The 27,031-nt window shown below is 34.9% G+C and overlaps 1 protein-coding gene across 1 annotated transcript in view; it reads left to right on the plus strand.

The window, feature by feature from the left end:
• The window catches only part of FAM189A1 (family with sequence similarity 189 member A1), a 556,488-nt gene that overhangs the window by 505,972 nt on the left and 23,485 nt on the right, over nucleotides 1-27,031 (plus strand). The window contains exons 5-7 of the mRNA XM_043987879.1: nucleotides 5,654-5,761; nucleotides 15,346-15,505; nucleotides 16,115-16,248. Of these exons, the coding sequence (XP_043843814.1) occupies nucleotides 5,654-5,761; nucleotides 15,346-15,505; nucleotides 16,115-16,248 (402 nt within the window). The remainder of the gene's footprint in view (nucleotides 1-5,653; nucleotides 5,762-15,345; nucleotides 15,506-16,114; nucleotides 16,249-27,031) is intronic.

Raw genomic sequence — 27,031 nt, forward strand, 5'->3', positions numbered from 1 at the left:
CGCAAAAAAAAAAAAAAAAGAAAAAGGAAAAAAAAAAAGAAAAGAAAATGGATAACTTTATATTTTAAATAGTTTCTTATTATTTAATTAAGGCATTTAATCAAATAAAATTTAATAAGCCTTTTTTGGCACAGATGGAAATATTGTTATATTCCTAGGACAATAGATCTAGACGAGGACAGCTAGGTGGTGCAGTGCACAGACGACTAGGCCTGGAGTCAGGGAAACCCGAATTCAAATGTGGCCTCACCAACTACTAGTCATGTGACCCTGGACAAGTCACTTAACCCTGTTTGCCTCAGTTTCCTCATCTGTAAAATAAAGTGGAGAAGGAAATGGCAAACCACTGCAGTATCTTTGCCAAGAAAAATTCGAATGGGTCACAAAGAATTGGACATGCCTGAAATTACCTAACAACAAAATAGATCTAGACTAGAAGGGATCTTAGTAGTCCACTATAGATGAGGAAACTAAAGCCTAGAGAGGTTGTATGGCTTCCCCAATGTCAGAGAGATATTAAGGGATTTAAATGATGGCTTTTGATTCTAATTTCACTAATCTTTGCATTTTAGAGGAAATTTAATTCAAAATAAAGAATCTCTGCATTACACTTGTGATCTTAACATATCTCATAGGATCATAGATTTAGAGCTGAAGGGCACCTGAGATGTTATCTAGTCCAACCTTCTAATGGTATAGTTGAGGAAAATGAGGCTCTGAGAGGTTATGTTTTGTTAGGATCACACAAGTAGCAAGTATGTGAGGCAGGACTCAATCCATGTCGTCTTGGCTCTATTGCTGACATGTCTTCCTGAGGAATGACTGCCTGAAAGGGAGTAAGAGAAGGGATTCGGGGGAAATGTAAGCAATTAAAAACAAAATAAATGGCAGAACTTAGAATAAATTAGAAAAGAAATATCTAACTAAATGTTGTTTCCAAGAGATACACTTGAAACTTAAAAACCCAGAATTAGGGGCACCTAGGTGGCACAGTGGATAGAGCACTGGCCCTGGATTCAGGAAGACCTGAGTTCAAATCCAGCCTCAGACACTTAACACTTACTAGCTGTGTGACCCTGGGCAAGTCATTTAACTCCAATTGCCTGACCAAAAAACAAAAACAAAACCCCACAGTTAAAATAAGGAATTGGAGTAAAATCTATTGTCAATCAGCTGAACACACACACACACACACACACACACACACACACACACACACATACACACACACACATACTTATACACACACAAAGGGTTAGCGATTATGATTTCAGACAAGAAAACAACAAATATAAACTTGATTAAAAGAGATAAATGACATTTTACATCAGGAATGCAAGATTGGCTTAATATTAGGAAAATTATAAACTTATCCACTTAATATCAAATTAAACAAAAATCATATAACTATTATTAGTAGATGCAAAAAAAGGCTTTTGATAAATACAACACCAATTACTGTTTTTAAAAATTAAAAACAGGGCAGCTAGATGGCGCAGTGGTTAAAGCACTGGCCCTGGATTCAGGAGGACCGGAGTTCAAAGCCGGCCTCAGACACTTGACACTTACTAGCTGTGTGATCCTGGGCAAGTCACTTAACCCCCACTGCCCCGCCAAAAAAAATTAAAAAACATAGAAAAAAGTGGACCTTTCCTTAAAATAATAACCTTATACCTGAAACTAAGAGTTATTATTATTATTATTATTATTGGTGAGGCAATTGGGGTTAAGTGACTTGCCTAGGGTCACACAGCTAGTAAGTGTTAAGTGTCTGAGGCCAAATTTGAACTCAGGTACTCCTGACTCCAGGGCTGGTGCTTTATCCACTGTGCCACCTAGCTGCCCCCCCCCATTATTTTTAATGAAGATAAACTAGAATTCTTTCAAATAAATTCCAGGGTGAAAAAGGAATGTAAATTGTCAAAGTTCTATTTGACATAATACTAGAATTCTGACTAGCAATAAGACAAGAAAAAGAAATCAAGGAAATAACCATAGATTTTAAAAATATCACTCAAAGAACCCTAATGAGTCCACTACAATTAATTGAAATAAATAAGTTTCAGCAAATGTGCAATATATAAGTTAAACACAAATTATCATTTCTATAAAATGCCTTTCAAACCCTGTAGAAAGAGTATATAAAATATTTGCAAGTTTACCTTCCAAGATATAGGAACTATATGAATGCAGCTACAGTTGTTTAGAGAAATAAATACAGATAAAAATAATTGGAAAATAATTAATTGCTCATGGTTAGGATGTACAATAAAATATTAAAAATGACAATACTACCTAAATTAATATATTTACTTAGTTCTATACCAAATTATTGCCAAGTGATTTTTTTAAATAAAAAATAAAATTCATATGGAGAAAATAAAGGTCAAAAATCTCAAGAGAAATAACAAAAAGATAGGAATGAAGGGGACCTAGTAGTGTCAGATCTCAAATTACTCCAAAACAGTAATTCTTAAGTATTGGTTAAAAAATAGGGAGAATGATCAATGAAACAAATAGGTACACAATGTCCAAAAGAAAATGTATGTAATGTTCTGGTATTTCATAAACAGAAAAATGCATCTACTGGGATAAAGACTATTTGACAAAAATTGGTATAAAAATTGTACAGCAAGGCACATATTCAAAAATTGACCATATATTAGGGCACAAAAACCTCATAGTCAAATGTAGAAAGGCAGAAATAGTAAATGCATCCTTCTCAGATCATGATGTGATAAAAATGACATGTAATAAAGAGCCATGGAAAGGTAGACTGAAAAGTAATTGGAAACTAATAATCTCATCCTAAAGAATGAGTAGGTCAAACAACAAATCATAGAAACAATCAACAACTTCATCCAAGAGAATGACAATAATGAAACAACATACCAAAACCTATGGAATGCAGCCAAAGCAGTGCTTATGGGAAATTTTATATCCCTAAATGCTTACATGAATAAAAAAGAAAAAGAGGAGATCAATGAATTGGACATGCAACTAAAAAAGCTAGAAAAAAAGAACAAATTAAAAATCCCCAATTAAATACTAAATTAGAAATCCTGAAAAATCAAAGGAGAAATTAACAAAATTGAAAGCAAGAAAACTATAGAATTAATCAATAAAACTAAGAGCTGGTTTGATGAAACCTTTGGTTAATTTGATTTTTAAAAAAGAATAATAAAAATTGTATAGCATTATAGAAAAAATTAGCTTTATTCCAAAACCTTACAACTTATAAGATAAACTACAAATGGACATGTAACCTAGATATAAAAGGTCATATCATAAACAAATAAGGCAAAATAAGGGGAAAGTTATTCATCAAATCGGTGAATAAGAGGACAGTTCATGGTCAAACAAGGAATAAAGAGAATTACAGAAGGTAAAATGGATAGTTGTGATTATATAAAATTAAGATATTTTTGCACAAATATAATAAAAATGAGTTTAAAATGAAAGCACCTGTGACAAATTTGCCACAAGTTTTTCTCCTAAAGATCTCATTTCCAAGATATACAGAGATATACAAAGATCTCATTTCCAAGATATACAAAGAACTGATTCAAACTTATAAGAAAAGAGCTATTCCCCAGTTGATAAATGGTCTGAAGTTATGAAAGGCAGTTCCCAAGGGAAGAAACCCTAGCTATGCATAGCCATATGGAAAAGTGATCCAAATCACTACTAGTTAAAGAAATACAAATTAAAGTGATTCTGAGATTCCACCTCCTATTCCTGAGAGTGGCAAAGATGACAAAAAATTAAAATTATGAATGTTGGAGGGGCTGTGGTAAAACAGGAACATTGACACACTCTTGCTGAGCCTGTGAATGGGCACAACCATTCTGGAAAGCAATTTGGAATTATACATAAAATTTGCTGAATAGTATGTGTCTTCTTACTCAGCAATTACATTGCTAAGCCTATACCACAAAGAGATCTTAGGAAAAAGAGTTTCTTTAAGTATAAAAATACTTCTAGTGGCTCTTTATTTTGACAAAAATTGGAAACTAAGGGAATGTTCATCAATTGAGAAATGAATGAAAACATTGTATATGAATGTGATGGAGTACTATTATGCTGTAAGAAATGAGGAAATAAATTATTTTAAGAAGACAGAAAAACTATATATATATATATATATATATATAAAACCTATATCGGATTGCCTGCTGTCTAGGGAAGGGAGGGGCGGGGGGGAGAAAAATTTTGAAATTGGAAATCTTATATAAACAAATGCTGAAAACTATCTCTGCATGTAACTGGAAAATAATAAAATACTTTTATTTAAAAAAAAGGATGTGGAGGTTGGGAATGGTCAGCATAGATAATGGAATAATGAGCTGATTAGAGAATAGAATACTTGCCTTGTTTTAGTGAGGATCCAGATGAGATTAAATAAACATTAATATATAGTGAACCCCCCCCCAAAAAAAAGACAGAAAACATATGAAAAGATTTAGAATGAAGTAGGAAGAATCAGAAGAATGTATCATAACAGTATTATAGCAATGAATAATTTTGAGGACTTTTATAAACTGAAGAAGAATAAAATGATCAGAAACAGGAGAATAATTTACTCAATTATAATAATGTTAAAAAATTCAACTATGGGGGCAGCTAGGTGGCGCAGTGGATAAAGCAATGAGCCTGGATTCAGGAGGACCTGAGTTCAAATCCGACCTCAGACACTTGACACTTACTAGCTGTGTGACCCTGGGCAAGTCACTTAACCCTCATTGCCCCACCAAAAATAAAATCAATTATGAAAGCTATAAGAACTATGATCAATATAATGACCATTCATGATTACAGAGAAATAATAAATTTATACTGCAGAAAGATAAATTTTTGTATACGATGACTGCTGAAATGTATTTTGCTTGATTATGCATGTTACAATTAGTGTGTTTTCTTTATCTCAGTGGGATGGGATTTGGGAGGGAGAGAAAACAAATTTCTGTTCTTTTTTTTTAATAGAGGTGAATATATATATATATATATTTAAAATTGTCTTATGTAATAGGAAGCATGCTTAGTTGGAAATGGATTATCTCCATAGACAAAGATATTTTAAAACAAATATGAAATTCTTATTAGAAATGCTTACAGAGAAAGAATATATGATACAGGGCACTGACCATTTCCAGCCACCTGAACTTTCAATTAGAAGTTCCAACATAGACACCTTTTTCTATTATATAGGGCTTAAACCCATCTGGCCAATATAATGCAGAAGAAATGTTTGCCCTCTTGTTATTGGTTTCTTTCCATGCCATAGATGACAACATTCATCATTGTTCTTATCATTCAGATTGCATTATTTCTGGGAACTCATTAATCATAACCTTGTTTTTCCAAAAAGCAAAATTCTACATGATAATTATTAACAAATGAAAAGGAATTGAAGTAACTGTCAGCATTCTAAGTCTAGGGATATTTATTTTGAATCATAAATTAGTTTCTGATATGGATATATATGTAAGTAGATCTTTCTCAGAAGAATAAATTCTATTTCAACAATTAAAGCCACATAAAATTGATAAATGTAGTCAATTAGAATTGTCAAAGCTGTCACAAATATTTGGGATTCTGTCATCTGTATTACTAAGATAAGAACTGACATTCTATTGTGTATCTTTTTTCACAGGACCTGTTATTCAGTGTGTGTGCTCTCAACGTCATTTCTACTATTGTTTGTGCTTTGGCTACAGCTATGTGCTGTATGCAGATGGTTTCTTCTGATGTGTTACAAATGGTGAGTGTTTTTAATGGCATAAACCCATACATAGACTCACATAGCTATCTAAGTGAAATTTGAAGAAATTGTTTATCCTTTTTTCTTCGGAGAATGTATTAATAAGAATAATAGAACTGCCTCCCTGCCCCTGTTTCCAACCAGCTTACAGTTAGAGTTGAAAATTTCTATCTTCTGACAAATGAAAAAGGACAGGATGTGGGTATTGGGAATTTCTAAAGCCTTGTAATAATAATTGTGCAATACCTTCAATACTGAGAATTCCCAAATATTTACTTGTTAGATGATAATTAATGGGAATTTTCATCTCATTTATTTTGTGGATCATTGGAATTCCATCTAATTATAGACACCTAAAAGTGTTATTTGTTTCAATCATGCAGCCATGCTATATAGACCATAAATGATTAATTAACCAATTTTCAATAGTAGTCAAGGTTTTGTGTCTGGTGGATCATCCACACTCCCCTTCTTTCTCTCTAGGATGGCTCTCATGATGGCAGGTCTGGGGACAGAGGGGTAGTTCCCAGAGGAGGACTGGCCATGGTCAAGATCATGTTACTACTTCTCAACCTTCAGGGTCCTTGAAATAACCATTTTGGAGGGAGGGGATGCAAACAATTCTATAACTTATTACTATAGCTCCTAAAATTGCACTGGTGTATTTCTTGTCTACACAAAATCAGTCACAACGAAATCATTAATTCTTGGATATGAAACATTTACTAAATAAGAATGCAAGACCAAAAAAATTAAAACCTTATATTTATTCAAGATGGGGGCAAAACAGGAATAGTGAAAACATCACAGTCCATTCCTAAACTACAGTCATTTTCTCCTACCCATGTACATGGTGTCCATGGGGAGGAAGTTGACACATGCAGAAAAACCTAACAGTAAAGCACATTCGAAGAAAAAACCCATGTGCTTGGGAAAACTCACAACTCAACTGTCTACAGGCTTTGATATCCTGCTGATCAAAGCTGCTTCTCTGCTACTTCTAGCCTCTGAGGCATTATCAAGCTCTTTTAGCACAAAGCTACACTTGGCAGGATGCTGAGAAAGTGTTAAGCATTTTTTGAAAAGCTATACATTAAGATAAGCTTTGTGGCTATTTTGCTTTTTCTTCTGCTCTCTGAATGTGAGGACAGCAGTAAAGAGAAACACAGGCATTCCCGTGAGGTTTTCCCTTTCTCTGGCTATAGATAGTGTTAGATGGCAATACTGTGGCAAACCCAGCCAGATCTTCAACAGGAGGATTTTCCCTTCCTCAAGCAACTTTCAGGTGCTATAGAACTCTGCTCCAAAGAGGACAGTAGCTGTAGTTGTCCAGCTTCTATTTATCTCGATTTACTCATTCTGAAGCCACTCCTCATCTTCTGATACTTCCCTATTTTGTTCACATGAAGTAGTAAGAGAAAGTCTTCATCATCAGCTTCTCTCTTTAAGTTGCTATCTTCTCATTCTTTTGATCTCTGGTTTCTCATCTTCTGTCCTTCTTTGTTCATCTCTGACTTTTATTGCCTGATATCAGAGCCTCTTCACAAGTCAGCAAGCCATCTCTAAACCCATTTGAAAAACTCAAAGTCTACAATCCAGTCAGGTATGACACAAACAAACAAACAAACAAACAATATATATATATATATATGTGTGTGTGTGTGTACATGTATGTATGTATGTATATATTATATATATATATACATATATATTCACTCAGTCCACAAAAAGCTATATCCTTCAAAACCCTGAAAGCAGTCATATGTAAATGAATCAGTGGACAATAATACCTTGCAGTCATTACCACATTTATTAGGGTGTTTTTTTTTCTCAGAGAGGGATTGTTCTCTCCTTGGTCCTTTCAGAACAAACAGTCTGTCTCTCCTCAAGCATTTTTATCTAATACGATATATTTCTTCTCCAGTTGTTTTTATCAGTGCTAAACAAACATTTTTTTGCCTCTTTCAATATCCAAATTAACATAACAAAGGGGAAATACTTAAAGCATGTAGCTTTAACCTCACTGACATAGACCAGAACCCTAGGAAAGCACATTCTCTGGGTAATCCAAGTCTTTCTTACCAAAAAAAAAAAAATAATAATAATAATACTTTTTTGAAGATAATGAATTTTATCTATTGGGTTTGGAATCTGTTAACCAATATTCTTTAGATTCGATATTGTATTGTTTGCATGCTTTAATCTAGTTGTTTTGTCTGTGTTTTCCTATTAAAAAACCCAAATAATTAGTGTTGTCTTAGGGAAGAGGTACTCCTAAAGGAGGCCAAGCAAATGAGGTTATATCTCTTAATATGAAAGACTTTTAATTATATAACTCAAGATAAATCAGTATGTTATCCTCAAATTTCAGATATTATATTGTGCATGTGTGTTTCTTTTCCAGGCAGAATCAAAACCTTTGTTTTTTTTTTCTATTTTAGAGAACCAGTATTAAAAAGAAAAAAACCAAACCAGAAGTTCCCACCTTAAAAAGAAAAAAGAACACCTCACTTTTAATTTACATTGAAAGAAAAAGCATATTTTTGTTTTGGTAGGAGAATGTTATCTTTTTTTTCTCCATTTACCCCATCATAGTATGTCATTTAAGCAAGCTTAGAAGCAAGAAAACAGTTTTAGTGTATCATTACTAAGATTAAAAAAATTCTGTTCTAATTGTACACCCTGCTCAAACACTTTCAGCCAGCATAAATCCACTAGGATTGTCACAAGCAGTTACTAACCTTTTAAGGGGGTTACAGTTTTCAGAAAGGTATCTAATTAAACATTTATGTGGTGGCAATGAACTTTTGACCCTATTCATTGAGACTTTATACTGGTTATTTTCTTTGGCATGTATTATGAAAGAAAGGTTAAGTGCCATGTGGGTACTACTTACCATATCAGATTTCAATGTGAAGTAATAAATTTTAAGGTGCTTCCATAAGCAAATATAACATTACAGGAACTGTAAACTCCAACACTGTACATTGTGTTAGAGCATAGAGGTATTAAGAACAAAAATGGCAATATATTTTGGCATTAATTTAGTACTTACTATGTGTTTAAGTTATATGTAAGTTGATACTTCTTATAAGTATGGAATAATCATAACTGTGAGATAACCCAAGATGGTATTGGTTTAGAATTCTTACTCTTATAGGAGAATCAGGATATAAATTATTTATTATTCTCTGGAAACCTGGACTGCATTGCTGCTAAATACTTTGTTTAATATTGTAACTTGCATTCTGAGGGAACTAAGAATTCTTAAACTTATTTGACATGAATTTCCTGCATTCTCTTCATCTTTTCTTCCCACTTCCTTCCATTTCCCCAATACCAATTTCTGCCATTTTGTTTGTGTACAAATAGCCTGCTGACATATTATTTAATTGATTTATCCTCTGTGTGTGTCAGTTTCAGCATCTATAAATGGAAAGATTAATACTTTCTCCCCAAGAATCTAAGGGTTTATGAGATAGTATATGTGACAGCACTTTGAAAATGCATAGAGATCATATTGAGTCTAGTTTTTCAGTGTCTGACATATTAGGAAGTCTCCTAAATAAATGTTTCTTGGTTCCTAGCCTCTTTTTTTTGTTTTTTGTTTGTTTTGTCTGTTTTGTTTGGGTTTTGGTTTTTTGCGAGGCAATGGGGGTTAAGTGACTTTCCCAGGGTCACACAGCTATTAAGTGTCAAGTGTCTGAGGCCAGATTTGAACTCAGGTACTCCTGAATCCAGGGTTGGTGCTTTATCCACTGCACTACCCAGCTGCCCCCAGTTCCTAGCCTCTTAACAAAAGTGACCAATAGTGAAGTTTTTCTCCCTTTTCACTCACAGAGTATGTTTTGTTCCTGTGAAATTAGAAGCACATTGAGATATGTGCTTAGTGCTATTATCACTGAATCAAAGTATCTACAGTTTAATGACTATTAACAATTTCATAATTGCTCTATTTTTAATTTTCTTTTTATTTTAATCTCAATTACCAACAAACATTTCAAAATACAAAAAAAAGAACAACAAACAAGTTCATATATGAAACAGAACTTCAGTTTGTATGGTATTTTTAGAGAAATATGTGTAAGTATATATAATTTAGTAATGTGATAACAAGCCTGATCTCTCTCCTACATTTTTTTCTTGTGTGTTTTAAAAAATGTTTTATTGGTTCTTTTTCTTCTCATAACTATTACTGTCTGCTAATCCTCTGCCTCCTACTCCTCACTCAATAGAAGCCCTTCCTTATAACAAATCAAATATGTATACATAGTTATATGTTATATTATTATGATATATACATAGCATATGTATGTACATATAGAATATCTTATTACTGCAAAACAAGTCAACACAATGACTTTATCTACCTGAAAATTATTCATCTCCCCAAAGCACAAAAAAAACCAAAATCCTCTCAAGGGAGGATTTGTCTATCATGGGCAGAATAGCAGTTTCCTTTGTTCCTGTTCCATGTAAATGTTCTTCTGTATTTTCATTTTCACTCACCCCATCCCATGGATGTCCATACACACTTATTCTCCATCATAAATACAGTCACATCTTATCACCTAGGCATGCTTTGAAGTTATTCCATGGTTTAATATCCTGGGCAGTATGATACACAGGGAAAAGACTGACTCCAATCACAGGACCTGGATTCACATACTATATCTCCTGATGTGACTCTGCCTGTCACTTAACATTTTCAAAATGAAAGGGTTGGACAAGATGTTTTCTGGGGTCCCCTCCAGCTCTATGTCTGTGGTTCTGCATACATACTAAGTACACAAGTGTGCTTTCTTTTTGTATGTGTGTATATCATGCTTTAGGATTAGTAAATCATTCTACGTACATTTGATTCTTATTCTGAACTCAACAAACACCAAATAAAATACTCTCCTCATGCACAATACCCATCTTTTGTTTCTGTGCCTTTGAACTGAATGTACCCCACCCCCTTCCTCACCAATGCCTCTTGAAATCTTTGGTTTTCTTTCTCAAGTCTTTTTCAAGTGCCAGCACCTTTCATGTGAGGCTTTTCTTGGTTTCTCCCTCCATTCCAACTAACAACCCACTCAACATTTGTAACTTTGTATTTATTTTGTATACATATAGCATCTGTCCTTAGTCTGTGTCACCACTACATCACCAGCTCCAGGTAGCTTTTGGCAGGTTGGGTCTCTAGAAAACAGCTATTACTCAGGAAATCCTGAAGGGTTTAGGTTTTTTTGGCTTTCATCCACCAGTTCCCATCAATATGCTCACCACTGATTATTAGTCAACAGCCTCAACTAGTTTTTATTTTTTGTTTTGGTTTTGGTTTTGGTTTTGGTTTGGGGGTTTTGGGTTGGTTTTTTTTTTTTTTTTTTATGGCAATGGGAGTTAAGTGACTTGCCCAGGGTAACACAGCTAGTAAGTGTCAAGTGTCTGAGGCCAGATTTGAACTCAGGTACTCCTGAATACAGGGCTGATGCTTTATCCACTGTGCCACCTAGCCACCCCCTCAACTAGTTTTTAGCAAGAGTCTTTAATAAGGTAGTATAGTAAAAATAGTTGGTGCAAAACATCCCTCAAAGATCTGGGGTATGCTTCTCAAAAATATACCTAGTCTAGGGGAAGAGTAAGTGGCATAAACCTAAAGTACCATAGTAATGTGGCGTATATGAAGAGAACATGTGTGGCCAGAAGATAGGCTTACAACCCGGTTACTAGATGGCTCTTCTTGAGTACATATCTGGCATTCTTTTATCATGCAATCGGTCATACCCTTGGGTGTCTCTCTGCATTTCTGTTTGTGTTCAGGATGTCCTTTAAAGAATTGTCCATTATCTCTGATAACATTCACTTTGGAGAGAACAGAGGTAGAATGAAACTCTCTGCTATCCCCAGGAGTAATTCCCTCTCATTCGTCTGAATCAGGAATCTTCCACTACTAGTCTGGTCCGCTGCTTTTTATGAATTTATCAGTAGTCTGTTATTTTATGCAAAGGTCCAATGGGTATGACTGATCATCCCAACCAATCACATTGCTTTCTTTCTTCAACAATTCAAAGAGAATGCACATCTCATAAAGAAATAACAGGGCATTAAGGATCTTTTTTATACATTAAAAACTTCATATCTATTATTTGACTAGTATTAGCATAGAACCAGACCCTTACCTGTGTTTCTCATTGATGCACATATTGTGTCTCACTATTTAAATGTAAGTTCCTTAAGGGCTTGTATTGTTTCACTTTTGACTAGATCCTCACACATTATCTGACAAATAATAGGCCATTAATAAATGCACATTTTAAAATTGAAAGTCATTAGGTTGCCATATCCCAAGGTTAACTCATATTAAGTCTGTAATATGCCAAAAATCCCCAGATCTTTTTCAGGGGACCTGCTCTCTAGCCTTGTCTCTTCCAACTGTAAATTTCATATATATCTCTATTAAATTTTTGTTAGAGAGTCCAGACAGTGTTAGTCTATAAAGTCGTTTTTTTAAAAATCCTGAATCTGTTACCCAGTGTTTTATCTGTCCCTCCTATCTTTGTTATTTGTAAGTTTGATATGCAAGCCATCCATACCTTTACAGAAATCATTGACTTAAAAAAAAAAAACATATTTAGCTGCACACAGTCAAACCTAGGTTCCTGAGGTACTCCACTGGAGACCTCATTCAAGCAGTGACTGACCACTCTTTTGACCAGGCCATTCAACCTGTCCCAAAGCCATTTAACTGAATAGCCACCTAGACTGTATCTTTGTATCTGTTCCAAAAGAATAGCATGATAGATTTTGTCAAAAGCTTTGCTAAATTCTCAATTAACCACATTTACAACATTCCCTTACTTTATAAGTCAAAAAATCTGGGATCATAATATCAACATTTTCTACTGGTAATAATTTGTATATAGTGGGGGGAGAGGAGAGGAGAGGAGGGAGGGAGGGAGGGAGGGAGAGGGAAGGAGGGAGGGAGGGAGGGAGAGAGAGAGAGAGAGAGAGAGAGAGAGAGAGAGAGAGAGAGAGAGAGAGAGAGAGAGAGAACGAGCAAGCACGAGATCGCAAAATTCCCAAAATGCAATGATTTTGAACGTTTTTCATATACAGGCCCAACTTAGACAATGAGTAATTATAAGTACTAAAATGTGTATGTATATTTTTTGTTTTTGAATTGTTACAGAATCCAGAACTGTACTTATAGGAATATAGATCCATAGCCGGAAAGGATCTTGTAGGTCTTCTAGTCAAATCCCCTCATTTTACAGGTATCACAGGCAGTTAGTAGCAGAGCCAAGGTTTAAATTCAGGTCTGGCATTGCTAAACTCAAGATTCAAAATTGGATATTCTTTCCACTGTAGCTGGCTATCTCTTACAATATAAAGATGTATATAGTATTAAAGTGGGAAGCTATCTTATTATGTGTGATGCTTCAGACAAATGCAGAACATGAGGAGTCTGTCACGATTTTAGATTTTCTCAACTAGGAAAAATAATTTTGAGAAACAAACAAGGAAAGTATATTATTTAAAATTATCATTGAAAATATAGTATCAGTATTGATTATACAGGCATATAAATACAATATATACCAAATGGTATAGCATCTAGGAATGTGTAAAGGAGAGGCTAATTTAAAGATAAAATTACTTTTATAGAAAAAAATTGTACTTTTCACATTCCTCTTTTAGAACTTGATAAGTCTGCCTCAGACACTTAACACTCACTAGCTGTGTGACCCTGGGCAAGTCACTTAGCCCCAATTGTCTCACCAAAAAAAAAAAAGAACTTGATAAGTCTAACAGCAAGACAAATAAGAAGGAAATTATCAAAGTGGAATGTTGGGGAAAACTAGATTTGCTAGACCTATGGTAATTATTAAATGGAAACACTAAAGGACACACTTACTTTTCTGCATCACATGGTATCCTTTACAAAAATTGGCCATATATTAGAATAGGGCATCAAAATCTCATAAATAAATGCAGAAAATGAGAAGTAGTTAATATGTTCTTACATACTGTAATGAAATAAAATTATAGTCATTAAAGGAAACATGGACAAATGATACATATCTAAATGTAACCTGAGTAGAATAGAAAAATAAATTATTCTCATGAACTCAGAGATTCCACTATTGGAATGATAGCCCAAGGAAACTCTTGACAACAAGAAAAGACTCATATGTTACAAAATGTCAATAAAGATATTATTTGTGATAACAAGTTAGAAATAATACATGTGCCCACTAATTGGAGGGGTAACTGAAAATTTATGGTACCTGAAGGAAAAATGAATATAGAGAATTCAGAGAAATATGGAGAGATTTAGATGAAATGATGCAAAGTAAAGAAAGCTAAGTTGTAAAGCAATATATTTCATAATGACTACAGTTTAAATAAAGATAGTACTGAAAGGCAACAAAATGCATCAAATTTCAAAAGTCAATGTTAGTACTATATTATCAAAGTTAAATCACTAAATTACTTTTTCATATAATTACTTTGGAGAGCAGGTAAGTGGCATAGTGGTTAGAATGCTGGGCTTGGAGATAGGAAGACATCTTCCTGAGTTCAAATCTGATCTCAGGCACTTACTGTCTTTGTGACCCTGGGCAAGTCACTTAATCATATTTGCCTCAGTTTCCTCATCTGTAAAATGAGTTGGAAAAGGAAATGGCAAACCACTCCCGTATCTTTGCTAAGAAAATCCCATATGGGATCAGGAAGTCAAGACATGACTGAAAAAAACTGAACTGAACAACTTTGTAGAGATATTTGTATGGTTGGGAAATATCTATAATGTCAAAAAAATGTCCATTTAAAATTATAATAAACTATTATTATTCCATAGCACATTATAAACTCCTTGAGGGTATAGGTTATGTTATATTTAGCTTCATATCTTCCCCAGATCCTAGCACAATTTATTACACAATTCAATAAATGGTTGTTGAATAAGTGAGTAAATGAATGCATAAAATGTAACATCTTGGGTAGTCAGATGAAGTAACCTAATATATGGAAGCAACAATCAGCTACTTCCAGAAGCATGATGGGAAGATTTTCATGAGAAACATAGGAAACACATCTACTCGAAGAAGAAATACAGTGGAATCATTTGCCCTTTTTATTGAACAAGTCAGTCAACCTCAGTTATTGAGATCAATTCACAATATATCATTAAAGGGACTCATAAAGGCTGTTTCTTTTCCCCTAAAATCTGCAAGTACCAGCATTGGTTGGGAATCAGGAAATTTACCGAACAAACATTGTCCATCAGGGTTTGGTATGAGAAGAACGTAAAGAGTTCTGCAGTCTTATTTTCCTTAAACAACAACAACAACAAAAACCACTAACATTCAGCATATCAGTATTTGAAAAACAAGTTCTAATAGTATGTCTAGGGTAAAACATTACTCAGGGAAAACTTTTCTTTCTTAAATATGTGTTTAACATTCCTTCTTGATAGCTCAAATTACATATACTTTAAATTTATAATTAAAGCTCATATATAATTAAGTTAGACACACACAGCATGAGATGTCCTAGTAGCTCTGCACAAATAAATCTGATTCAACTTTATTTTTCAGTTTCTTCCACAGAGATCACATTCCACAAACCCAGACTGTATGACTCCCCATGGAACCATTCTCCACCAGACCTTGGATTTTGATGAATTCATACCTCCAATACCTCCCCCACCCTATTACCCACCAGAGTATACCTGTACACCCATGATAGAGCTCAAAGGTTCATCTTTTCTTTATATGTCTGTGATTACATGCCATACTTACATAGATCAGGAAGCAATAGTCGGGTTGGGTTTGTTATGAGAATTTGAACTGCTCTCACTTTCAGGGAACAAGTTGACTAGAGAATAATGAAGGTAAGGAGAGTTTGAGAAGAGACTAGCAAATCAGTTGTGGAAAAAAGTGACAGTTCAGATTTAGAACACTCAGTATTGTTGCAATCCAATGATAAAAAAAGAATTCTGGTAAGATAGAAGCAACCCTTTTATGTCATAATTGAACATAAAACTTAAGCTTCTATTAAATTACAGTCATTAATAGAACACACAAAAGTTGAATTAAAAATTTAATCATCTGTATAATGACCTTAATTTAAAGGTGGTGTTGTGAAGTTGGTTAAATAGTTGGTGTGTTCTCCCAGAAAAAAAAAGTTCAACTGAAATCCCAGTGAATTAGGGTTTCATTTCATTTACATGACAAGTATATGAAGAGGAAAACTTTTCACAAGATTATTACACATTCTGTTTGCTCTGCTATAATCGAGAAATGTAATTAGTTTTCTTGCTAAGATAAAGGATTATAATAAAGTGTCCTTTCTCTCTTTTCAGAGGACTTCACTTGGAATTTCCTCATTCTCCATTCAGTACTTTGTATGAAGTTGCTATCAACAGTCCTGGGATTCTTTATCCAACAGAACTCCCTCCTCCATATGAAGCAGTGATTGGACAGACACCTGCAAGCCAGGTAAGAAACATTTTTCAAACATAGCCAGTTGGTATAGTAAACATAGAACGACATTTGGAGTCAGGAGAGACCTGAGCTCTAGTTTTACTTCTGACACCAGCTTGTGAATATGAGAAAATGACTTAATTTCTCTGACACTTAGTTTCCTCAAACGTAAAATGAAAATGAAATAATAAAACCTCTAGTACTTACATCACAGAGTTCTTGTGAGGACCAAATGAAATAATGTGTGTAAGGCATGTTATAAACCTTAAGGTGGTATATTAATGCCAGTTATTATTATTATCTTATTCTGATTTTGTCAAAGGGTTCAAATAGAAACAGTACTAGAACAAATTGCTATCTTGCTCTTATTCTTTGATATGCAGTATTGTATGGACTTTTTCAGAGGTTGATAACCACTTTTTGTATTTGAATAAAGTATTAACATATGTGTTCATCCTCTGTAAGTTCACAGAAAGCATTTTGGATGCAACTCCATTAGTAGATGAGGTTTAGCAGAATAATTTTTACCACCCTTCTATTCTCACATGTTTAATCTCCTCTGCCACATCTCTGTATTGTGAAAGTTTTTGTTCATGAAGCTTGGAGATTATACGTATTTGGCATAATGGAATCTATTAAAAACATTGTTTTAAGTTGTTTCTTTTTATGGACAATGTATTTCTGGGTGATTGTGGGTAACGGTTCAATCCATGATAATCGTCTGGTTCCAGTACAATTTATTATTGAGTTGTCTCAGATATTTTGAAGTATGTATGTAGTATAGAATTTCTCATTCATTAGTTCATGAATTTATTGAATTATGATGTGTAAACTCTAGTAATCAGATCATGTTTACTAGATATTCAATGTTTTAATTTTTTACAGCTTATGGTCTCATGTTGCAAAATTTCTGCCAGTTTCATGCATGCAAACACATACATACAAACGCACTCTTCACATTAGATATAAATATTTAGATATAGATACAGATATAGCTAAAGATCACTAAGTATATTGATGACTTAAGAACAACTCTTCTCTAATTACTGGTGGCAATGATCTGGTCCTGGATTATTATCATGAGCCCCTCTGAGACCACAAGCAAATATACGTGACTCAGTTGATTGTCTGATGTCTTTGTTGACACATTGTTGAGTGAGTTCATGTGACTATTGCCCCATGGAGGGCATTTTTATTTCCTTCTTGGATCTGAGCCATTTCCTAGTTACATGATAAAGTCCATGGTGTATCAGCCTTGGCTATTGTTTGGTGAGATGAAGTGTGCTTGTCCCAAAAGTATTTCTTTAGGTCTCATAGCTCTTCATTATATACTTTAAGAATTTTTATCATTCTTCTTCCTCCTTTTTGTCGAGGAAGTGTGTATTTTTTCTGTAATTGCCATAGGGTGATGGTCCCTTTAATACCATACAATTTTTGTAAGGACACTTCCCATGTTTGCTAGTGTTCATTTTATGGTTTCAAAAGTACAGGAAGACTGGTGGTATGGTGTAGGTATTAACTGATTTTCTCTATTCACAAGTATTTGTAAATTGTAAATATATTTGGAAGATTTTACTAGGCAAAAGATGTCATGAACTCTTTTGCCTTGAATTCTTTCTCATACTTTATGGAATGTCTTATCCCTTTCTCTTTTGTTTAAAAAGGGACATGTTTAAATTTGGTACTTCTAAAAGAAAAATGTTCAAATGTCTATGGGGTTTGATAGAGTACTTGCATAATTCATAACAAGTGAACCAAATATTCCTTGGAGAATAATTTAGCCTAAAACCATTTCAAGTGAATATAAGGATAAGGCCTAGGCTCATTTCTCTAAATACTTCAAGAATTGCTTCCCAGTGTGGCCCTGGTTTGATCTAAACTTTCCTCCTTCCTTTTCCCCAGCCCCACTCCTCATAGTCCACTAAAGAGATAAGGGAGTCCATATGGCCTCTCTAATTCCTATGGATCCTCCAGATTACCAAGCCTTAAAATTGGTATCTATACTATACACATAGCTATTGGTCATAGCAAGCACCTTAACAGCTCCTTGTTGAATTAGTCTTAAGTGAGCAAGGCATTGTGCTAGGTACTGTGGAGAATACAAAACAGCCTGACACAACTCCTGCACTCATCCTACAGCACCTAGCATTATGCCATCTAATGCCTCCATAAATATTTATTGAATTTTGAATATATCTTACTGGGACAGGATATATGGATGATAAATATATAAATTATAACCCAGGATCTTAGGTGAGAAGTGTCAGGTGGTACAGGTATTAAGTGATAAGGAGGTTCAGAGTAAAGTGTGATTATCTTATACTAATGTAGTTAGGTTAGTTTTCATGCACCATCTAGATCATGAAGAATGAGTTGGATTCTGGTATCTGAAGAAGAGAGGGAAGAATATTCTAAGCAGGGAGAATAGTGTAAGGAAGGGGATGTGCAAGGCATATTTGAGGGACAGTGGTAGACCAATCTGATTGGAGCTTAGGGGTCATACAGGAAAACATTGCGGGGAGGAAAGATTGGAAAGAGTGGGGCCAGATTGTGAGTTTGCTTGACTAACTTATCTAAGTAGTTTTGGGCTAATACAATCGCTGTGTGGTAAAAGGAAAGTAAATAACTATGAGTTATCTGGAATTTCTGAAAGCCACATCCTCTGAAAAAGAGGATGGAAGAGGTTTCTACCAACAAGAAAATGCCTTTGGTCAATAGCACTTGGAATTGGTGGTTATTGAGGCAATGTGCAGGGAAAGAGGAGTTCAGAATATAAGATTTTCACATTTCTGAATCCAAAGAAGAAAATTAAACTTAGCATTAGGGTATAATATAAAAAGATGAAAAAATTGTATTTTACAACATTTGAATATTTGTTCAATAAATGGAATTGTTTTATATTAACTTTTTAAATGCTGCATCTGCCAATTATTTAATTTCATCATTTTTACTAGTTGTTCCAAGGAACAAATTCTGTTCTCAAACACAGAGAGCATATCACTTGATTTGTCCTGCCATTCACATGATAGTTTTTGCTAGGCAGATGAATCACATATCTTCATTTTCACTATCTTTTCCAAATCCCTTTTCAATTTAACACTGTGACATTCTTTACTCAAAGCTTGAAATCTTCTGAATGTGCTTGTCAGGACACAAAAATGCGAGTATAGATAAGGTGTTTCTAATTTTGCCTCACTGTGTAGACAATAAAAATAACTAGGTATTCTTTGCCTTTCATTCCTCTATCCATAATAGAAACAAAAAGGGAAAACTACTTGAGTGAAAGAAATTGTTCTTGCTAAGGTAATGGAATTGAAGTGTTTGTATCATCTTGTTTCTAAGCTGTTAATTATGGAAATTCCTCTTCATTTGTTTTAAAGCTGTGCCAGAAACACCAAAGTGCTTTGCTATTTCTATATTTATTATCTGTTTAATTCTCCTTTATGTGGCAAACAATTTAAATTATTGTTATAAATGGGAAAAATGCAAGTAAGGTGAAGATTTGTATATACATGAAGTGATCTAGATTGTGACTATGGCCTGTCATAAATATGCAAGGACTGATCTACATTAATGATGGCATAAGTGCACTGGCCATGAGTTAAGGGATTCTGCTCATGTCCATGGCTGTATGAGTGACCAAAACCAAGTTCATACTGCTCCATATGTCTATTCCTAATATCCCTGCAAACACCAGATAACACTAAGGATAAGCCCTTGCCACAGACACTGGGATTTACTATACACAAATAAATAAGAATACCTTGTCATACCAACTAAAAGCAATCAGTTCTCTTCTAACCTAGGAGCCTTCCTTATCAGACCACAAAATCCACATCAAAATCCCATATAACTAAGAGTATGGGATCATAGCTTTAGAGTTGGAAAGAATCGCTAGTGGTGATATAATCCAACCTTTCCATTTTACTGATAGAGAAACTGAGGCCTCAAGAGTTTAAATGATTTTCCCAAGGTCATACAGGTATTTAGCATCAAAGCTAGGATACAGGCCTAGTTTTCTTTCTCCAATTGCAGATGTCTTTCCAATGTAGTATACTGTCTTACAGATACTCCCTTTTATGTGGTTCATAAGCAAGAAGTCGCCCACAAAAGAGGTCTGCCTTCGTGGATGAGAAATGTGGAACATTTAATTGTAGTGTTCCTATACAAAACACCCCCACCTCTTTTTGAGGGAATTTGAAGGGTTTAGTTCTCAAGACATATCCCTTACCACCATGAATTCTTTGTTGTGTTGTTTCAGCTACTGGTTCCTATTTTGATTAAAGGTAGTAAAAGGCTCTATCCCACAGTTCAGGCCTTGCTTCAAGTAGCTGGTCAAGTCAGGTCATTGCCACAGACTCAGCACTACATGCCTATACCCCATGGCATCCTCACTGAAAATGCTTCTTTCCATCACTAGAATCCATATTAGCCCTCCACGACAAATTCCCCCCAAAAGAAACTTAACCTTCTCCTCACCGCAGTTATTATCTCCTTGATTTCCAGATAATTTTGGCTGTGTTGAGCCACTCTAGGGACTCAACCATAATACTTCAAATAGGGCTACTCAGGAGGTAAGATGTCCCCTCACCAGGTAATTGTAATAATATTTTCTTGTAAACTGGATTGGGATCACTTTTGGAACCTTCATACATAATCTTAATAGAAAAAAACTCTTAAAAATAAGGGTAATCAAGCTTTTCATAAAGTCCTTCACAAAAGCTCTGACAAAAAGCCCTAATTTTATTGAACAACCATATGGCTGTTCACGGAATTGGCAGAAAAGAAAACACTCATCACTTTCTCAAACTCAAGGCCATTAAAATTGTATCCTAGGCAGCAGGCAACAGTTCATTCAATTGGAGCATCACACTTTGCAACAGTAGACAATAGAATAGGAATCTTCCCCTTCCCCCCATTAGGCAAACACCTGTTTTTAAATTAAATTAAATTATATTGTTTTAACTTAATCTATTTTCTTTCCATCTCATCTCCTCCCTACCACCACCACCACCGAAAAACAAACACAAAACCTTTGTGATGCATAGATGTCTTCTTAAACTATTTGAATGAAATCCCATATCAATAATCTTTGAACAAGTAGTTATCAAGTTACTGCTAACTACTGGAAATTGGAGAAAAATCTTCTCACTTTCATAGCAACTATAAGTTTCCCTGGTCATCTTTGAAATGCTCTTCAAAATAAAGTTCCCTATTCTTGAGAAGTACTCCACTCTCATTTCTGCCAATCAAAAGCTCTTTTTTTTCCTGAAGTTCAGATCAGGTACCATTTCCTCCATGAAGTCTTTTTTCATTCCTCCTGATGAAAATCTTTCACACACAATCCCCAAATATTTCTAGAGAAATTTGGCTTATCTCCTTTGCCTTTTTTGCACTCTACTTTGTATTGTATTTGCCTATAAACATCTTATCTCCTTTAGCCAATTAGATATTCTTTCAAGGCAGAGACTATATCAATTTTCCTTATTTGTGTTACCAACACTTATCATGGTGCCCAGTATAATAACCATGATATTTATTGAACTGTATTAAATATCTGTTCCAGATCTAGAGGATACACAACCCTAACCACCATGAATTCTTTATTGTATTGTTTCTGCTACTGGTTCCTCTTTATAATAGCCTCTAATCCCATAATTTAAGGAGCCTGGATTATAAGGCATGTGTTTTTGACCCTTCCCATATACCTTCAAGTGCCTTCAGGCACCAACCCTTGACTTTTCCCTGAGACTCAGAACCAAACACCTTCTTCTCAGGCCTCAGGGACTTCTCCATCATAATCTCCTGAAATGAAGTAGAGGCCAAGGAAGGGGTCTCTCCTTCAACCAACATCTCAAGTCATATAAAAGTTATTAAGATTTAGACACAAAAAGGGAAATTCTGATCCCTCTTGAGACCGCATAGTACATTATATGGAGTGTTGGACCTGGAATCAAGAGGATATGGGCCCAAATCCTGCCTCTGGGACTTGCTAAGTATGTGACCATGGTTAAGTCCCTTTATACTTTGTAAATCAAACATCTCTCTTCTAGTTACCTACCAGTTAGACAGGTTCCAGTCTAAAGAGGAAGTCCCAACACCAACAAAATCTCAGATCTTTTACGTATTAATGAAAAATGATTTGGGTCTCAATTTCATCCTTCCCTTCCTCTCTCCAATCCCTAAATTCATTTATTACTCATTTTGGGACAGAGCAACCATAGATACAAGGCAGCTAAGTGGCATAGTAGATAGAGTACCAAGTCTAAAGTCAGAAAGACCTAAGTTCAAATCCTGCCTTGGACCCTAACTGTGTGACCCTGTTTGCCTCAGTTTCCTTATCTTTAAAATGAGTTGGAGAAGGAAATGGCAAACCACTACTGTGCCTTTGCTAAGAGTTGGACATGACTGAACAACAACAAAACCATGGTTACAGCTCTTGCAGTAAGTACATGTACTCTCCTTGCCAGAAAACTGCACGGTAGCTACTTGACCCTCTTTAGATGGTTTTATATGTCACAAAATTCTACAAACAAAACATCATGGCTTAGTTATAGCCCCCTACCAAGAGTTTGAAGGTTTATACTGTCATTCTCTGTCATTTTCTCTGTGTATGTCTGTCTCTCTCTCTCTTTCTCTCTCATATTCTATCTCTTGCCGAATTTGAACTCAGATTCTCCTGAGTCCACGGCCAGTGCTCTATCTACTGCAATACCTACCTGCCCCATAATGTCCTTCTCACAGCTGCTATTCCTTTCTCATCCTTACCCAAACCACTTAGTGGTCTAAGTATAGAATCAGCACTTAACATTACAACTGACAGAGACAACAATTGCATCTTTGGATAAACTCCAATAGTGGGATCATAAGATCAGAGGACCAGAGCCAGAAGAGGCTTCAGTGACCAGCATTCTTTAGTTTGGAGGTGAGGAAACTAAGGCTCAGGGGGTTTAAGTGCCTTGCTAGAGGTCACCCGGCTAGTAAACATAAGAAGTGGGATTTAGCAGCAGTATTTGTAGGTTTAGCAGGTATATATAGGTGTGTCATGCTAATGAACTACATTTTTTTTTCAGAGAACTTGCTCATCCTTAATCCACTGGTTCCTTGAGAAAGCCTTCAAGCATAGCAGTTGTAGAAAGTTCTAAAATGTATTGCCCCTGGCAATAAATAGAGGTTTCCATAATCTCTTTCCTATAGTGGTTAGACTCAGACTAGGATCTAAATAACAGCCAGCTTCCCTGTCTGGTTCACAAAAAGAAATGGAATACTGACTCTTGCAGTAGCTGAGGGTTGTCACATGAGTGGGGATGTCTTCTCAAGCCTCTTAAGTAATAGAGAAACAACTGCCAGTGATGATAAATCATTAGAGAAACTGTCTGGCTTTCTTATAATTTTACTGTCTCTGTCTTGCTAGTGTCATTGTATTTATACCATGGCATATTTCCCAGATTGAGATGACCCAGTATACAGAGTAGCAAGCAATATACTGATGTCCACTTGATTTTCTTAAATAAAAACACTGTTTTCCTCCTACATTAGGGGATGATTTGGATCAGCATAGTAATTAGAAAAAATATATAATTTTTATTTAAGTATCAGTTTTGGTGGTTTCATGTGGCTAAACATAATATTTTCGTGGCACAGAGATAGTAAAGATTAATGTTATCATGCTCATAGAGAATTTTGACTTTTCCAAGAAAGTGATTATAAATACAAAATATAAAATCTTTGTCTTTCTCAGTGGTATTCCCAATAGAGAGTACTTATTATGGGAAGCTTGAATGTCATTTAGTAGTACTTGGGCACTGGGGAGAATTTGGTTCATCAATATTTTGTCCTATTATAGCTGCGTAAGTCACATTTTCTAAAGAATAGAGTACTCTGGGGCATATTGCTTTTTTCTGAGCACTTTTTGAAATCATCTGTGAAAAGATTAGAAATTCTGAAATTTGGCTTTGTTAAAATAACATTTCTTTTATGAGTTTTGTATCTTTTTGAACATTGAAAAAGTTTAAATGTGAGGATTTATCAGTGCAAATATTATGGTGTAGGCATTGCTTTTCTACCATCTGTTTATTTTTTTTCCATTCCTATGAAAGAGACCATCTGAGCAAATTATGCAGACCTGCTGAGAGCTTCCCAATGACTTGACTGTGCTCTTTGTTGGGTCTTTTTGCCTTTTGGTCTTAATGGCTTAGTGGCCACTTTTCAATGCCATAGACACTGCAGAGGGTATGAAAGTCAATGAAATCCATTACCTTCTACAAAACAAAACACCACACCAGTCCACGCCAGCTGCACTCTTCCCCAGGGGGTGGACCAAGAGTTCTGACCTGACTAAACATTAAAGATTTGTTCCCATTTAAAGCAAGAGTCCTTTCCCCCTAGACAAGCAGAAGGTTAATTGATTCCACTTGCTAGTGTAAACTGCACATAAATTACATATCGGCAGTCACTTTTATAAAGAGAGGAAGACAGACTGACAGAAGGGAGAAATATAAGCAGTACAGAAGCTACAGAGAGATGCAAAAAGTGGCTGCTCCTTAAAGCTAGTCCTGAAATGTAAAAAATACAAGTAGTGTTTTTTTTTCAAATTCCTGCTTTTAGGAATTAGTTATTTTTAGGATTGATTATCTTCCTTTAAGTCTATTTCTCAACTATATTGAGCAGACTCATTTCTTTCACATTCATTTTTACCTTGCAGATGCTTCATGTTCCCACACTTTTAGGTAGAACTCTTAAGCAGCAAGTCAGTAACTTTCCCTGTGGTCCAATTCATTGATCATTTACATTGGAATTATAGGATATTTTATTTGTAAATATAGTGAAGTGGCCTGGTTTTATTTTCTTTTATTTCTACAAACATTGCTCTTGTGGGGGTCAGCTTCTATTTTCAGTATTCTTCCTGTCACTTTTTTTTTAAAACCATCATTCTTTGGCAACTAGAGACAATACAAACAGCCCATATTAACCTGCAACCATTATGAACAGAAAAGAGTTACTGAATAGGAGGAACAGAGGTCAGCACTATCTCATTGTTGTTGAGTTGAGCATGATTTGACCATGATCCAAGCCCTTGAGACACAGAGGTCATCATCCTTAAGATGCGGGAGCAACTAAGGGGTTATTTTCTCACCGTCAAAAAAAAATTTAGTAAGTTCTCATTAGTCTAGACCATTTTCAGGGACTCATCCTAAATTCCAGTAATAAAGATAGTTACTAAATGGCTTTTTTCATTTATATTTATGCCTTTAATTTGAAAGTGGATTTAGTCTTCAAATAGAGGGGAAAGAGCATAATTATACAGTTTGCACTTGTTAAAAAAAAAAAACCCTGCAGATTCTTGGCAATTTCAGGAAATCTGCACTAAAAATTCACATTCACAGAACAGAACAATGTGAAATTTTAGTGCAGATTTCCTGAAATTGCCAAGAATCTGTAGACTTTCTCCATAGACCCAAACATCATTTTGGTATAAACTTAGAAATATGGAATAATTTCCATGGTTTCTTGTTGTTTTATTAGGAAATTTCCATCATTCCTTGAGTAGGAGAAAACAAGTTTACATGGCAATTTATTCTGTCATTATTACTATGGCTGACAAAAGTAGCATAACTATGAATAAAATTCCTTCCATTTAATAGCACAAGAGCATGCCATATTTGTTATTTATGTGACATCTACATTAGAATGTTTATGCCACCATCTTTCCTTCTGCCTGTAGTTCTGTGTACAAGGCTTGGTTTTAATTTTTTTTTCAATTTAACTTTGTGACAGATTTATTCTTCATCTTTTCATTAGAAATGCACTCTAATCTAAAATCCTCTATGGTGCAATGGAAAGAGCCAAAAATCATGAGACCCAAGTCTCAGTCCCAGTTATGCCACCAACTAGATGTGTGATCTTGGGCACATCACATAATCTCTCTGAGCCTCAGTTTTCTCATCTGAAAAAGAGAGGGCTGGACTAGATGTTTTTATACCTGTCAGTTCTAGTATTCTATGAAAAGCTCTTTTCTTAATAGTTTTAATATATTAATGTCACTTTCAGTTTTATGGAGGGCCAAATTCAAATTAAGTCCTTGACTATTGCTTGTATAGATGTGATTGATGATCATTTCTAGTATCTGCCACCTACTATAATCAACATGGATTAAGCAATATGTGGCTATTGAGGAGACAGTGATGCCTAATTTTTAAAAATGGAATCCAGCTAATGCACTCCTGACCTTGACTTGGTGTTTATTTTGGTACTCTTGCTTTGTTTTTAGTAATTTATTAACAGGAAGTCATTTTTTTCAGACAGTAGGTTTGAAAGGAGATGCCCAAAAATAATAATAATAGTGTTGGAGGGTAGGGGGACATGGTAGGAAAGAGAGACAAGAGAAGAACATTATGAAAAGGAATGAGTGCCTCATGGTAGTGATTGTTTTCTTGTGATTCAAGGAAAGAATACTTGACAGTTATGTGCACCATTGGTATTTATCAATATTAATTCAAATCATGATAAATATCAAGAATATTACTAATTGATGCCCAAAGAATTATAAAACTGGGTATACCCTTTGACCTAGCAAAATCACTATCAGGTATGTTTCCCAAGGTGATCAGGGAAAAAGGAAAAGAATCCATATATTCTAAAATATTTATAGTAACTCTCTTTGTGGTGGCAAAGAACTGGATATTTGAGGGGATACCTGTCAGTTGGGGAATGGAAACAAGTTGTGGTGATGGAATATTACTGTACTGTAAGAAATAATGAGCTGATTGATTTTTAAAAAAAACATGGAGAGACTTGT

The sequence above is a fragment of the Dromiciops gliroides genome, chromosome 2 (genome assembly GCF_019393635.1).
Source record: "Dromiciops gliroides isolate mDroGli1 chromosome 2, mDroGli1.pri, whole genome shotgun sequence".
Taxonomy (NCBI): domain Eukaryota; kingdom Metazoa; phylum Chordata; class Mammalia; order Microbiotheria; family Microbiotheriidae; genus Dromiciops; species Dromiciops gliroides.